The sequence below is a fragment of the Aquarana catesbeiana genome, linkage group LG07, assembly GCF_042186555.1.
Source record: "Aquarana catesbeiana isolate 2022-GZ linkage group LG07, ASM4218655v1, whole genome shotgun sequence".
Classification (NCBI taxonomy): Eukaryota; Metazoa; Chordata; class Amphibia; order Anura; family Ranidae; genus Aquarana; species Aquarana catesbeiana.
In genome coordinates, this window is record NC_133330.1 from 43,453,061 (window position 1) to 43,470,118 (window position 17,058).

Sequence of the window (17,058 nt, forward strand, 5' to 3'; positions counted from 1 at the left end):
CGGCTCAGACTGGCACCAGCGCCGCATTGAGAGGGGCGCCGCGGCTCCCTCCTTCCCTCCCAGGATCTCCTCTCCTCTGCTCCATGCGATCTGTGGGGAGAATGGGGAAGGAGGGAGTGAGGCAGAGATAGACTGGGTGCCTGGGATCCGACCGTCCCCACACACACCTCCACACGACGCGGCCGCGGCTGCACTCACTGCAGCTTCCTCCTTGGCTCTGACGTGTCAGGTAGGGAGGAAGACCCGAGGATGTGGAGGGACACCATCGACGCTATAGCACCTGCCCTGAGGTATGCAACAGGAGTGTTGCAGAGGAGGGGGACATAGTGGTTGGGGGCATTGGCAGGTAACAATTATGCTGCCAGGAGTGATATTAGGGGGGTTAGAGAATAGGTGCTAGGGGGTGCTCTTTGTTTTGGGTTGGAGATGACTTGTACTAGAAGTAGGAGAGGGCAGGTTTGAAGTTTGACCCCCTCCCCCCAGCGCAATTCCTCTCCCCTCCCAAAGCACCCCCTAGCACATATCCTTTCACCCCCCCAAATCAAAGATCCCATCTTGGATCCATCCACCCCCCAATCCCATTCTGGCTCCATCCATCCCCCGATCCCATCCAGCTCCACCCACCCACCGATCCCATACCCGCTCATCCATCCCCTCTGATCCTGATCCCATCCTGGCTCCATTCATCCCCCCGATCCCATTCCGGCTCCATCTATCCCCCTGATCCCATACCCATGCATCCATCCCCCTTGATCCTGATCCCATCCCAGCTCCATCCAGCCCCCTGATCCCATACCCGCTCATCCATCCCCCCCTGATCCCATCCCGGCTCCATCCATCCCCCCATCCCATTCCGGCTCCATCCATCCCCCTTGACCCCAACCCGCTTCATCCATCCCCCCTGATCCCATCCCGTCTCCATCCATCCCCCTGATCCCATTCCGGCTCCATCCATCCCCCTGATCCCATACCCACGCATCCATCCCCCTGATCCCATACTCGCGCTTCCACCCCCCTTGATCCTGATCCCATCCCAGCTTCATCCATCCCCCCAATCCCATACCCGCTCATCCATCACCCCTGATCCCATCCCGGCTCCATCCATCCCCCGATCCCATTCTGGCTCCATCCATCCCCCTTGATCTCAACCCAGCTTCATCCATTCCCCCTGATCCCACCCCATCTCCATCCATCCCCCCCGATCCCATTCTGGCTTCATCCATCCCTCTGATCCCATACCTGCTCCATCCATCCCCCCGATCCCATCCCCGATCACATCCTGGCTCCATTCATTCCCCCCATCCCTTCCCAGCTCCACCCAGCCCACGATCCCATACGCGCTCCAGCCATCCCCTCTGATCCTGATCCCAATCCCGGCTCCATCCATCTCCTCAATCCCATCCTGGCACCACACCCCCCCCCCCAATCCCATACCTGCTCCATCCATCCCCCCTGATCCTAACCCTTCTCCATTCACCCCCTCATCCCATCCCCGCTCCATCCATCCCCCCGATCCAATTCCGGCTCCATCCATCCCCCCAATCACATCCCAGCTCCATCTATTGTGGTAGGTTAAGGGAGGGGGGGAGAACCACACCGACCCACTAGCCTGCTTAGTGCCGGGGGGTGGGGGGTGACACCATGTATTACCGCACCAGGTGACACCCACCCTAGTGACGCCACTGGTCCGTGGCCCTCGGAAGAAAGAGGGGGGCGAAGATGGACTCAGCCTGCACAGGGGACAGCGATGATTGGTTTGCAGGTAAGTGTCACATAATGGGCTAGTATGCAGGGGCGTTGCTAGGTCTACAAAAGATCTGGGGCTAGAGCCCATAGCAGTGTAGTGAAGAAAGTCATACGCTTGGGCGGGCATACACATGTATATAATATACGTGTGTGTGTATATGTCCGCAGAAGGCCTCCCCCTTCCATCAGGGTCCCCAGAGAGCCCCCCATTTACTATAGGGTCCCCCAGAGAGCCCCCCTTAAATCAGGGTCCCCAGAGAGCCCCCCACTTACATCAGGGTCCCCAGAGAGCCTCCCCTCCCCTTGGGGACCCCTGCAGAGACTCGGGGCTATGGGCCCCAGATTCAGGGCTATAGCCCCAAAAGCCACCCCCTAGCGGCGCCACTGCTACTATGCAATGCATACTAGCCCTGGTAGCCCATTATACTTTTAATTTGCAGGCCTTGTGGGGAGCAAAAGAGGAAGTAAAACCCATCAGGGTTTACTTTCTCTTTATGCCCTGTACACACAATAGGATTTTCCTATGGAAAATGTGTGATAGGACCTTGTTGTCAGAAATTCCGACCGTCTGTAGGCTCCATCACACATTTTCCATAGGAATTTCTGACACATAAAGTTTGAGAGCTTGCTATAAAATTTTCCGACAACAAAATCCGTTGTCGGAAATTCCGATCGTGTGTACACAAATCCGATGCGCAAAGTGCCATGCTCATAATAAATTAAGAGACGAAAGCCATTTGCTACTGACCCTGTTTATAGTCCCGACGTACATGTTTTATGTCACCGCGTTCAGAACGATCGGATTTTCTGACAACTTTGTGTGACCGTGTGTATGCAAGACAAGTTTGAGCCAACATCCGTCGGAAAAAATCCATGGATTTTGTTGTCGGAATTTCCGATCAATGTCCGACCGTGTGTACAGGGCATTAAAGCAAATGTTATATGACAAAATATAAAATACATTTCATACATTCCCATTATTTGGGTAGTAGTGATCCTTCAAAGTCTTAATTTGTACTTTGCATAGCTTTCCAGATCTACCATAGATAAGAAAATGTCATTTTTAGATAGCAGCAGCTTTCATAATCAGTCTGTTAGATAGAAATTTGAAGTTAAATAAGAGCAACTGTCAGCGATGCAGTAAATGATCCTTACACAACCTGTCAGTCTAATTAAAATCTACAGCCTCAATGATATATTTCACACGCCCTGTACCGTATGTTACACAACGCGAGTTGTATAAACTATGGACAGGTGAGGGACTCACTGAAGGCCCCTCCCTTTCAAAAACCACTATAAAATTCTACAAATTCTGAGGTTGGAACCAGAAGCATTGAAAAGCTTTTTTCTTACAAAACCAGCAAAGTTCCAGTAACAAACCATGCCAGCAGGTGATCTCTTCACAGTCACAGCAGTCCGAGGGGGCACCAAGCCCGAGGCAGGGGAAAGCAGGAGCAAGCAGAAGGAGTACCAGCTGGTACAGGTGAAGAATACTTGGTGCCGCATTGAATGCGGTCAAGAAATGCCCACACTGTGGGAGGAAGATCAAGTTATTGTCTCCCAGGCTAAAATGTAAGTATTTACATGACCAAATATTTCATTCTGGTTTATCAAAAGCAGCCTTTTTTATTAAGGAGCTATTAAAGTAGATGTAAACCCTAGATCAATATCATTTAGTTTGTAGCCACTTCTTGTCTACATGCACTCCAGATGGTAGGATCACCAGGTCTTATTTTAATAAATGCTGCAGATTGAGAAAAAAAATCTAAATATTATACATAAAATCACAATAAGGCCCATTTCACACGTGTGTGATTTGTCCTGCGACTTGGGACTGCAAAGTCGCATGACAAGTCGTTCCCCATGATTTCCAATGATAACCATTCATGTATGTGCGACTTTAAAGTAGTCCCTGTACTACTTTGGTCCGACTTTCATGCAAGTTGAGGTCCATAGATCTCAAGTTTACACAGGCATTCCCTGAAATCGTGCTAAAATCGCACAATTTTTAAGTCAAAGCAGTATGAAAGGGGCCTAACATGACCTAGGGGTTAAAAAAACTGCAGTTGCTCCAGAGCTTACTAAATGAGCAGAAGTTCCACTGACTTCCATCATCCAATCATGTGCAAGCAAAAAAGCATTTTTTTTTATTTTCCTTGCACATGATTGGATATTCTTTGCAAAGTGAAGCTTTACCTCATTTACTCATTTACTAGGCTCTGCAGCAACTGCACTGCACTGTCTATTTGCTTTTAGTAAATCACCCCCAGAGTGTATATGAGATTCTAGTAAATGAGTTTTATATGTAGTAAGGGACAACCAATTCATGTTCTGATAACTCAACATTAATTGTGTTCTATATTGTGATTTATTTTCTTAGCTATTACTCTTAGCCTATAGATGAGTATTTTTTTTTTCATTTAAAACATCAAATGTGTGGATGGGGGAATCCTCCCTGCTGAGCTATTGTATACTGACAGTGGGGAGACTTTTGTATACTGACAGTGGGGAGACTTTTGTATACTGACAGTGGGGAGACTTTTGTATACTGACAGTGGGAAGACTTTTGTATACTGACAGTGGGGAGACTTTTGTATACTGACAGTGGGAAGACTTTTGTACACTGACAGTGGGGAGACTTTTGTATACTGACAGTGGGGAGACTTTTGTATACTGATAGCGGGGAGACTTTTATTCTATACTGATAGTGGGGAGACTTTTGTATACTGACAGTGGGGAGACATTTGTATACTGACAGTGGGGAGACTTTTGTATACTGACAGTGGGGAGACTTTTGTATTCTGACAGTGGGGAGACTTTTGTATACTGACAGTGGGGAGACTTTTGTATTCTGACAGTGGGGAGACTTTTGTATACTGATAATGGGGAGACTTTTGTATTCTGACAGTGGGGAGACTTTTGTATACTGACAGTGGGAAGACTTTTGTACACTGACAGTGGGGAGACTTTTGTATACTGACAGTGGGGAGACTTTTGTATACTGATAGCGGGGAGACTTTTATTCTATACTGATAGTGGGGAGACTTTTGTATACTGACAGTGGGGAGACATTTGTATACTGACAGTGGGGAGACTTTTGTATACTGACAGTGGGGAGACTTTTGTATACTGACAGTGGGGAGACTTTTGTATTCTGACAGTGGGGAGACTTTTGTATACTGACAGTGGGGAGACTTTTGTATTCTGACAGTGGGGAGACTTTTGTATACTGATAATGGGGAGACTTTTGTATTCTGACAGTGGGGAGACTTTTTTATACTGACAGTGAGGAGACTTTTGTATACTGACAGTGGGGAGACTTTTGTATACTGACAGTGGGGAGACATTTGTATACTGACAGTGGGGAGACTTTTGTATACTGACAGTGGGGAGACTTTTGTATACTAATAGTGGGGAGACATTTGTATTCTGACAGTGGGCAGACTTTTGTATACTGACAGTGGGGAGACATTTGTATACTGACAGTGGGGAGACATTTGTATACTGACAGTGGGGAGACTTTTGTATACTAATAGTGGGGAGACATTTGTATTCTGACAGTGGGCAGACTTGTGTATACTGATAGCGGGGAGACTTTTGTATTCTGACAGTGGGGAGACTTTTGTATTCTGATAGCGGGGAGACTTTTGTATTCTGATAGCGGGGAGACTTTTGTATTCTGATAGCGGGGAGACTTTTGTATACTGATAGCGGGGAGACTTTTTTATACTGATAGCGGGGAGACTTTTGTATACTGATAGCGGGGAGACTTTTGTATTCTGATAGCGGGGAGACTTTTGTATACTGACAGTGGGGAGACTTCCCTGCCATCAGAATACACTGATCAGTGCTGTTAGCGTTGATCGAGCAAGGAAGATATGACAGAATGGTTGTACAGAAGTCAATTGGTAGATCCACTTCTGCACAAACATGGATCGAAAGTCGGCCAGTTCAGCAGGGACCAGACAAATTTTGATCCATGTACGGCCAGCTTTATGCAATTATAGTTAGTGTGATTGAGCAACTAAAAATTGCCAAGGTGCTCCTAAATTTTATAGTGACCATTCCCAATTCAGTAAGCATTTTATAAGGAACTGGAAAGCATTACTGATTTTTAAGTATTCGGTGTGGCAAAGCAGGACTGTGTTTGTGTATTATATTTGATTTTAGGATATGAATTGTTGGGTCTACCTACAAATGCAATAGTCTGTCTTGAAGGACCTAGAATATTTCTGCCTGTTATTCACCTTTAAGAGCAGTGCCAGAGATGCTTGAAATGATATAAGCACACTCTCTTGCAAGGTAAGACAAATATTCAACAACTGTCTAATATAGTCTTTCTCAACCAGGGTTAAGTGGAACCCTAGGTGTCCTCCAGAAGTTGCTAGATGTTCAATGAAAACTGACACTGACACTAATGGTCTTTTCTGCTATCTGTACCAGGGGAAATATTCCCCCCGACCACCAATGTAGGGTAGCCCATAGATGATTCTTTTTTTTTTTTTTTTCAACCATCAGGTTGAACAAAAAAAAACAAAAATGACCTGATTCCCCTATTCACACATTTGAACTGGATAGGGGAATCCTTCTGCTGTGCCTTTGTATGCTGACAGCGGGGAGACTTCCCCAGCGGCGCTGATCGAGTGTAAATGGTCCAGCAGGTCAGTTGTACAGAAGTCGATCAATAGATTGACTTCTGTACAGCCATCCTGCCCATACATGGTTCAAGATTCATCCGTTTTAGAAGGGATTTCAATCTATTTATGGGCAAATTAAAGGAGGCCTTCTCCCACTGACCACTACTCTAAGGGGACCCTTTTCTACTGGCCACCGATGTAATAGACACGTCATTTGCCACCAAAGTAAATAGGCACTTGACTGACCACCAATGTAAAGAACACTTTTCCACTGGCCATCAATATGAGGAAGCACTACAATATTCATGACCTGAGTTTCTTTTCTAGACAGTATAATATATATGTTTTATATCATTATTATTACTGCAAATCATTTTGTATGATAGAGCATCCCTAGATGTCAAATGGTACGCCATGTTTCTTATTCTATTATTCATTCTTATATTTCCAACCTTATGTTCAAGCTAATGTCCTGTGAGCTGTAGCCATAAGAATTACTAGAAAGGGTTTCCTGAAACCCAAAAGTTTTTTTCAAAGGTGTAAGAAAGGTTATGAAAGGCTGGTCTATTATATCATACTAGCTTCAGCGTTTGCCTGTGTGCCTTCATGCATTCAGTTGAAAATAGGCAAGAAGCCCCTTGGGGCAGGGATGTGCTTGACATTCACTATCAAAATGTGCAACGTCAGCCTAAATTTGCTTGTTGATTCGGATTATAGCAGGGAGGGTTACAAGCTAAGTCAAGTTTCTATTGTTGCTTCTTCTCACTCCCAGTCCCAGCGACACTTCGTTGCACCCAAACATTTAGGATCTCACCAGAACAGGAAATCATTCAGAAATGTCCCCACTATGGGCACAACAGCAAATCGCTAGTAGATGCTCTAACTTTTTATGCTTCGTTAAAGTGTTTTTTTTAGTGCTGTTTGTATCTCTGTTCAAGAGATTTCCCCTCACTTCCTGTCCTGGTGAGAGGTAAATAGAAAGTGATGGGAAATCTACTCAATGGTATTGGAAGATCCCTGATCCCATCCCCTGAAGGGAGATGTAAGAGGCCAGTGGTTAATTTAAAGAGGCACTGACACTTTTGGGTTGATTTACTAAAACTGGAGAGTGCAAAATCTGGTGCACCTCTACACAGAAACTGGTGCAGCTTAAAGTTTTTTTTTTTGTCAAAGCCTAATTGAACAAGATGAAGTTATAAGCTTATTGGTTACCATGCGAAGCTACAACAGATTTTGCACTCTCCAGTGTTAGTAAATCACCCGCTTTGACTATTCAGGGCAATAAAAGGTCTGCATGTAGCCCACCCCTCAAGGCATGTTACACTCCTTAGTCATACCTCCCAACATTTTGAGATGGGAATGAGGGACACCTACTAGCAAACGCAAGTGGGCATAGGACACGCCCCCCTGTCACATACCTTAAAGGGGACATAATCCAAAAAAAAGGGTTAATTAAATCCACAAGTGCTTTTTTTTTACCACCAATATTCCTTTATATTGGCTTTTAAAATTGACACATGCAGCAAAAAGATGAAAAGTTTAGCACTGGGAAACACTTTTTGAAAGATAAAAAGTGCATTTTATATACAACTGTATAGATCAGACCAAAATGAGGGACAAATGAGGAGGAAAGAGAGACAGAGGGACATTGATCCAAATCAGGGACAGTCCCTCGAAATCAGAGACAGTTGGGAGCTATGCCTTTAGTCACTCCCCACACTGCCAGAGCCTTCCTTTCCCTTTTACTTTGCAGGGAACAAAAGAGGAAGTAAAACCCATCAGGGTTTACTTCCTCTTTTGTTCCCTGCAAAGTAAAAGCATAATGGGCTAGTATGCATCGCATACTAGCCCATTATGTGCCACTTACCTGCAAACGAAGCCTGCAATGTCCCCAATGTCCCAGCTGGTGGCCGCATCCATCTTCACCCCTCTTCCTTCTGGGGCCATTGACTCCGGCTCTGTGACTGGCCGGAGTTGCGTGACGCCACTCCCATGCATACATGTGGGAGCCACCAGTCACGGCACGGGCCCTTTAGAAACAGCACAACCATGCCCTTTCTTCAGTGCACATGCGTGATGATGTCGGTGCAAGCGTATATGGTAAATATCTCCTAAACCATGCAGGTTAAGAAGATATTTCCAGTACCTACAGGTAAGCCTTATTATAGTGGTGTAACTAGGTTTACAACCACTATAATGGACTGGAACTTCCGTTTATGGGGAAACGTGTGACCTCCCCTGTGTGCCTGAGCGGCCACTAATTACACTTGGAATCGAAGTCATGCAATTACTATAGACCACAATGTTAAACTATCTGCCTTTAATTATTCATCTGTGTAGTATGTATCAATTTGGTGTATTAAGTAATTTAACAAATTTAGCTGTTAAATCACCTGTAGAGAAAAATGTTTTCTGGCTGTATAGACCAGTCTTTCTCAACCTTTTTACCCCAAATGAACCCTTGAAATCATTTTCTAGTCTCAAGGAACCCTTACTAAAAACCAATTCATTGGTGGTCAGTAAAAAAAAAAAATGCCCTTTACATTTGTGGTCATGTGGAATGAGGCAGCCTTCACAGTGGTGGTCAAAATGCAATCCCTACGGATGGCTTATAAGATTGTTGGCTTCATGCAACTGCCAAGTGGCATTGGCCCCAGAACTATGCAGACACCCTAAAGAGGTTGTAAAAGTAAAAGTTTTTTCACCTTAATTCATTCTATGGCCGTTGATTTGCTAGAGTGGATGGATTGAAAGCAGCGCAGCCATTGGCTCGCGCTGCTGTCAATCACATCCAATGACGCGGTGCGGGACCGAGTGATACAGTGAGCGTCTATGGCCACTGGCTGTATCACGGGTACGCGCCCGCAAGCACTCAACACCATGCGATGGAGCTCGCATGAAAGTGTTGAGTCCTTGCGGAGGGGAGCTGAGACAGACGCCGAGGGACCCCAGAAGACCAGATTCGGGGCCACTCTGTGCAAAACGAGCTGCACGGTGGAGGTAAGTATAACATGTTTGTTATTTAAAAAAAAATATAGCTTTAGTGATCCTTTAAGGTAGGAGGTCAATCAGCCACAGCTCAAGGAACCCCTAGCAACCTTTGGAGGAACCCTAGGGTTCCACAGAACCCTGGTTGAGAATGGCTGGTATAGACAATAATGCAGATTAAATTCTTAGTTCCATTACCTAAAGTTACCTTCAAGCAGATTAAGAAATAAATAAATACATAAATAATCACTGAATTATTCAGATTTCTATTCTTTAACAGTTTTAAGTGTATTTTTAAATCCAGGTAGTGCAAATAATTGAATATACACCATATTACCAAAATTATCGGGACACCTGCCTTTACAAGCAAGATCCATAAAGACATGGATGAGGTTTTAGCTGTGGAGGAGTTTGACTGGCCTGCACAGAGCCTTGACCTCAACCCAATAGAACACCTGTGGGATGAATTAGAGCGGAGATTGTGAGCCAGGCCTTCTCGTCTACATCAGTGCCTGACCTCACAAATGTGATTCTGGAAGAATGGTCAAACATTCCCATAAATACACTCCTAAACCTTGTGGACAGCCTTCCCAGAAGAGTTGAAACTGTTATAGCTGCAAAGGGTGGGCTAACTCAATATTCAACCCTACAGTCTTATGCCCTGTACACAAGGTCGGATTTTCCGACGGAAAATGTGTGATAGGACCTTGTTGTCGGAAAATCCGACCGTGTGTGGGCTCCATCACACATTTTCCATAGGAATTTCAGACACACAAAGTTTAAGAGCTTGCTATAAAATTTTCCGACAACAAAATCCGTTGTCGGAAATTCCGATCGTGTGTACACAAATCTGACGGACAAAGTGCCACGCATGCTCAGAATAAATTAAGAGACTAAAGCTATTGGCTACTGCCCCATTTATAGTCCCGACATACATGTTTTACGTCACCGCATTCAGAACGATCGGATTTTCTGACAACTTTGTGTGACCGTGTGTATGCAAGACAAGTTTGAGCCAACATCCGTTGGAAAAAATCCATGGATTTTGTTGTCAGAATGTCCGATCAATGTCCGACCGTGTGTACAGGGCATAAGACTGGGATGCCATTAAAGTTCATGCCTGTGTAAGGGCAGGTGTCACAATATTTTTGATAATATATGTATCTTGACATACAACAAGTATCCTGTAATACTCTGCACAGCACTCTAAGGCTGGGAGAGGGAGGGGTCAGCACTGGCAGCCAATCAGGTTCAGCTGCTTTCACATTTGCTCACAGTAAGCATTTTGACAAGAGGAGAGCAGAATGAGCAGAGTGATGACTCATCACTCTCCTTATCCATAATTTGATCAGCATTTTAATTCCATCTTATGTCATTGTTATCTGTAATTTATTGTTTTTTTTCAGAGGTGAACAGGTAACCGAGTCCGGTGTCTCCTGGACTGTGAAAGCTCCAATTTATTTCTGTTACAAAGTAATAGAAACTCAACATCTTCTAAATCCAACAAATATGACCCTCCTCTATGGCCATGTGTCAGACCCTCAAGAACTAGATGACTACAACAAGAAAACGCAAAAGCGCTTCATTGTGATGGACGCAACCGTGGAACAACTGTACGGTTCAAAAGTCAGGAAATACTTTGAAGCCCACGATGTTGTTTACAAGATCCTTACCGTCGAGACCACCGAAGAAACCAAGTCAATGGACCTCGTCCTGCATATCTTGGAAGAAGTCCACAAGTTTGGCCTTGACAGACGCACTGAACCAATCATTGCCATTGGAGGAGGGGTATGCTTGGACTCCGTGGGTCTGGCAGCTTCACTTTACAGGCGCCGTACCCCATACATCCGAGTACCAACCACCCTTCTGTCCTATGTTGATGCCAGCGTGGGAGCTAAAAACGGAGTCAACTTCTGCAACTGCAAGAACAAGTTAGGAACCTACACCCCACCAATTGCCACATTGCTCGACAGGTCCTTTATCCAGACCATTCCACGCCGCCACATTTCTAATGGCCTTGGGGAAATTTTAAAGGTAATTTCATGTTAGCTAATTGGCTAATAGTATTTATTCCATGTCTTACTTACTCTTCTAGATGCCATTTTACTTGTAAATGCTTTAACTGTAAATCTTGGCTCGTCTTTAATAAAGGGAAAAAATCCAAAATTTTGAGTTGTCATCAGAGCAGGAGGAGGGGTATTATTCCAATGGGGACTAATAGGGCATTTTCCTCACTCTATAGGGATATGTCCTCACTTCCTACTGTATAGGACAGTAAAAACATTCTCTACTCTCTTGTCTGTTGTATATTGTATATAATGTATTTCTCTGTACTATTTATTAAGCCTACAGTGCTACCCTTTTTCAGATGGCTCTAATGAAGCACAAGGGGCTATTTGAACTGCTGGAGAAGAACGGAAAATACCTTTTAGATACCAAGTTCCAGTCCAGGAATGGCCTTGCCTGCCATGGTGATGCTGCCCTAACAACCACAAGACTGGCCATCCAGACTATGCTGGAAGAACTCGCTCCAAACCTGTGGGAAGATGACCTGGACCGATTGGTGGACTATGGGCATGTCATAAGCCCGGAGTTAGAAATGGTACATAAGTTTGAATCATTAGCACTCATTACCACTCATCTATTACACATCATTTATTACATATTATAAAAGAGACAGATTCGCCATAAGCAGTTGTGCAATTTAAACAAAAAATTTGTATATTCAAGTTATAAAAAGAAGGTCAAATATACTAAATAAATACTAGGCAGGTTTTAGAGTTAATACATTTGTAATTGCCCTATTTATATGGAAAAAAAAAATAAAATAAAATGACTTCCAAGACAATTGGCATCTTCTTGAATACAGTTTTTAATAACAGTATTTATGCATTTACTGGTCATTTTACCATCATTTGGTAAACCAACCAGCTCTTGAGGGAGTCTATTCCACATTTTCACGGCTCTTACTGTGAAGAATCCTTTCCCTATATGGATATGAAATCTCTTTTCCTCCAGACGTTTCAGATTAGGTCATATAAGGTCATAGATTAGGTCATAGACATAGGGGGGTATAGCTCACAACAGCCATTGTTGATCACACTTTGAAAAAATGTTGCCTGTCTGGCTTGGACTTCAACATTTCTAAGTCACTGGTCCAAAGCCAGTACTAACTAAATACAGTCAAAACCTCGGATCTGCATATTAAGTTAGCATCCTAGAAATTACCAAAGCCAAAGGATCAACACGACAGGACTTAGATGAAGACCTCTACTATTGCTGTTGATTAACTGTGTATTTTTATATTGCAGAAAGTGCTGCCATCTCTCATGCATGGGGAGGCCGTCAACATTGACATGGCATTTATGACTTATGTATCGCATGAAATTGGGTTGATCACATTGGAGGAGAAGATTCGCACAGTGCAGTGTATGAGGAACCTGGAGCTGCCGGTCTGGCACAGAGACTGCTCTCTCCAGCTTATAAAGAAAGCCTTGGCTGAGAGATTCAAGCACAGCGGGGGAAAACTTCGCCTTCCGCTACCCACTGGGTTGGGAATCGCAGGTACGTTATAGTGCTTGAAGTCAAATCTATTTGTCGCTTAACCCCTTCACGCCTGCGGGTAAAACAAATATTAACGCCTAAGCCTAATTTTGACATGTGTTAGTAAAACTGTACATATCATCACAACTACTTTGTGTATCCAGGTGGATTATACTGTGTTTTCAGGACAAATTGGGCTTTCATTTGGTGGTAAATGGTCATGACTATCTCCTGAGTTTGTTTTTTATCAAAGGAAAACTGGCCCAAAATAGTAAAAAATATATATATATTTTTTAAATGTAACTGTATGTTTCTTGTTACTACCATAACCTTCCAGCAAAGAACAACCCAAAATAAGTGCTGGTGCTAGTGATGATCACAAAAATCACAAAAATACCACATATGTGTATGTTATTTGTCATTTGTACCCGTAGAACAGCCCAGAAACATTTTGCGCATTTTGTTTTTTCTTTTGCCCTACCTACACTGATACTGACACTAATGCTAATTTACAAAAATAATTTAAATAAAATCCTGTACAAAATATACTGACCCTGGCCCTTGACCTTGACTTTTCTTTTCCAATATTTTTATTCAGAAAATGTTTTAACAAGTGCAAGATCAACATTTACCATCGTAGTAGGAAGTAATTGTACATTTAACAAATCAGTTATGATTCGGTCGCATCACAAATTATCTTATTTTTATGTAAGGTTTTATGTATCATCAGCCTCATTTTAGATTTATATAGTATGGTCAAACCTAACTGACCTTGACTTTTGACCCTGACCTTGATCCAAACACTATCCCTGGCACTGATCTAGATCAAACCTTGTTCTAGGTATTTTTTCTTTATTTTAGTTTTCATTTTTATTATTATTTATTTATTTATTTATTTATTTTTACACACAATTTTTTTTCTCTCTCTGCAAGGAGAGAGAAAGATACAATGTATCTTTCCTCTCCATTCACAGAGAAAGAAACACAGGGGCGGGCTTCACAGTGACTGATCACTGTGGTAGCCAATCAGAAGCTACTACAGTGATCAGGTGACCTGGAAGCTGGTGTTCTGGGTCCTGATCGTTAGTACAGAACCCGGGGCTCTCGGTGAGACCCCAGTCTCAGTGCTGGGAACATGCTGTGCGACGTGCTCCCATCACAAAGACAAATAGCCCAGTCCTGTGAGGCCGCATATATGTGTTATGTCGGCCTCAAGGGGTTAATTTAATAGCCAACGTGCAATCTATTTAGTAGTGATTAAAGTGAAAACCAAGCAAACAGTTAATGATACATATGAAATACATACTGTATAAGTTGGCTGTTTTATTTGCCAAATGATTTTCATATCCATCTATCCAGGTCTGAGATTTATAATGATCGGCCATATAGCCCTATCGGACAATGCAGTAAATCAGATTTTCGTCTGCTGCAGTTTAGTAGTACACAAAGGTATTGCCCCTCCCCCAGTCTATGACTGGGAAGTGAATGATGAAGCAGCAGATTGATGCGCTCTACTCTCTATCTCACTGCTCTCTCCTCCGGTCAGAATTTTCCTTGTAAACACATGAGCATTGCAGCACATCTTATTGGCTCCTTGCGCTGCTTCTTACGCTCCCAGTCTGGGCTTTGTTGTTTATGAGATTGCAAGAGGCCAATACAAGTCAAATTCAAGTTCTTACATTTACAGTGTGCAGGGCTTTTTTTCTCAGGGAATAGGTGCAGGTACTCCCTCCTTTTGAGTCAACCATTGTCTCCGCCCCCTACCCACCTCCGAGCACCGTTAGCTTGGTTCCACCCCCTATCCACCACCCAGTATCGCCCCTTTTAAAGAATATAGAATTAAAGAGGAAGCAAACCCTGAAGGGTTTTACTTCTGCAAAGTAAAAGCATAATGGGCTTGTATGCATTGCAAACTAGCCCATTATGTTGCACTTACCTGCAAACAAAGCCCACGATGTTCCCTCTGGTGGCTGCATCCACCTTCACCCCTCTTCCTTCTGGGGCCGTGGACTCCGGCTCTGTGACTGGCCGCAGTCACGTGACGTCACTCCTGGGGAGCCGCCGGTCACTACACAGGCCCTTTAGAAGCGGCACAATCGTGCCCTTTCTTCAGTGCGCATGCGCCGAAGACGTCAGCGCAAGCGTATATGGTAAATATCTCCAAAACCGTGCAGGTTTAAAAGTGGTGTAAGTAGGTTTACAACAACTTTAAGTATCATTTTGTGGTGCTAACTAATTTGTATTTAATTTGTTAATACCTAGAAAGGTAGTAAAATAGATCCCCTGTAGCCAGCAACAATAGATCCACCCCAGCAACAATACACACCCTGAGAGGATTTGTCCGCCAGAAACAATAGATCTACCCCAGCAACAGTAAACCCTCTCCGAAACAAAATAACCTCCCTGCAACAATGGATCGACCCCAGCAACAATAGACCCCCCCTGCAACAAATCAATGGGCTGAAATAGGATCAAAGTCGGACCAAAGTATTGCAGGGAGCATTTTCAAAGTCGGACCGACTTGTGTCGGACCAGTTAAGACGGCTCTCATTGGAAACATTGCTTTGCACACGTCATGCCACATGAGCTCCCAAAGTCGGAGCATTTGTCGTACAAGTGTGAACCCAGCCGTAATCACCATGTCGGATGTCACAAGTCGAATGGTTAGGACAAGGAACCTACTTTGATCCGACTTCAATGATATTCAATGGACTGAAGTAGGACCAAAAGTCGGACCAAAGTAGTGCAGAGAGCATTTTCAAAGTCGGACCGACTTGTGCCGGACCTGTTAAGGCGGCTTTCATAGAGAAAAATTGATTTTCACACGTCATGTGCCATGAGCTCCCAATGTCGGAGCGTTTGTTGCACCAGTGTGAACCCAGCCTTAGAACGCAACAGAAAAATGCGAGGAAACACCCCAAAGTGAAAGAAATTTCAGAACATTTGTCCCCATTGGCAGATTGCCCCTCGATTCCTGTTCTGGTGACAAGTCTAAAATTTTGGATAGTCCATGACTTTAATGTCTCGTGACAATGGTCCTCAGTACAGAGAGGGGTAATCTGCCCAGAGGGGACACAAACCACAATAAAACCCTAACACAAGAACAAATGGGCTGCTGGTTTCAGATTTTTCAAGGATCTCTGGAATTGTCCCTGGGCACACTGGCTTTGGTTTGGCAGCACTCCACAAAATGGGAACCACCCTCAGGAACAGGGAAAGGACCCAGAATCCACACACATATACTGTAACCCAATGAGGACGCCAAATAAATGTCCAAGGTAAATTGATTCATAGCATAAAAAATCCAACACGTTTCAAGGACCCAAAATGTGGGGCCTGTGAAATGCGTAGGATTTATTCTGTTTTGAACCATTTTTACCCTATAATTTCCTTGGACTCTTGGACATTTGTTTGGTGTTCTAATTGGATTGTAAGCAGATGTTCTAACCCATTACAATTCTATTCAAAACTGGCTGTAGTTACATTTTAACTGGTTGCCCCTTTACACCTAAAATGACGAAATTCCACTCACCCAATAAGAGAAAGCTACCAGCGTAAGGCTCTTTGTCTTATTGGCATTTGGGAGGTAAAACTTAGACCTCGTGTGTAGAAATCTAAGTACTGTAAAAAGTCAACATCTGTACAACACTGAAATAGCATTTGGGGGCAAACAATTCCTCCTTGGGTTGTTTTCTGTCTTTTATTGGTCTTCATGTATTTGACATACTGTATAAAGCACTGTACCGTGAAATGTGACCGTCTTTGTCTTTTTCTATTCTTAGAAATTTTCAATGATGTGAGAGAAGAAATAATTAAGAGCGCATTTGCATCGTGGCAAGAAGAACTTGGAGAGTTCTCAACATAAGCGAAGAACTTCCTAATTGTCATCCTTCATGGAGGTTGAGGCAGAGATCCCGACATTTGTGATAAAACTCATTAGAGAACTTCACATTGTCTTTCTTAGTTTAGGAATACAGTTGAACAAAATCAGCTGTTCATGTGTTTGGTAGTTTGCTGGACTTTGGGATCTCAGATTATTAGAAAAATTGAACCTCTGGATAATGCTTGAAAATATCTTCAAGGGTTGTCAGCAAATCTCTGGTTTATGAAAGCGTGTCCAGAGGTTAAACATGCTGTAAAAAGT

At 43.7% G+C, this 17,058-nt stretch overlaps 1 protein-coding gene across 1 annotated transcript; it reads left to right on the top strand.

Annotated features, from left to right (window-relative positions):
• Positions 1-3,094: 3,094 nt before the first annotated feature.
• On the top strand, positions 3,095-16,779 carry LOC141102420 (2-epi-5-epi-valiolone synthase-like). The gene is made up of 5 exons (XM_073591375.1): positions 3,095-3,318; positions 10,778-11,405; positions 11,740-11,973; positions 12,683-12,935; positions 16,697-16,779. The coding sequence occupies exons 1-5, from the start codon at positions 3,128-3,130 to the stop codon at positions 16,777-16,779; spliced, it is 1,389 nt and encodes a 462-aa protein (XP_073447476.1). The 5' UTR covers positions 3,095-3,127.
• The last annotated feature ends 279 nt before the right edge of the window (positions 16,780-17,058 follow it).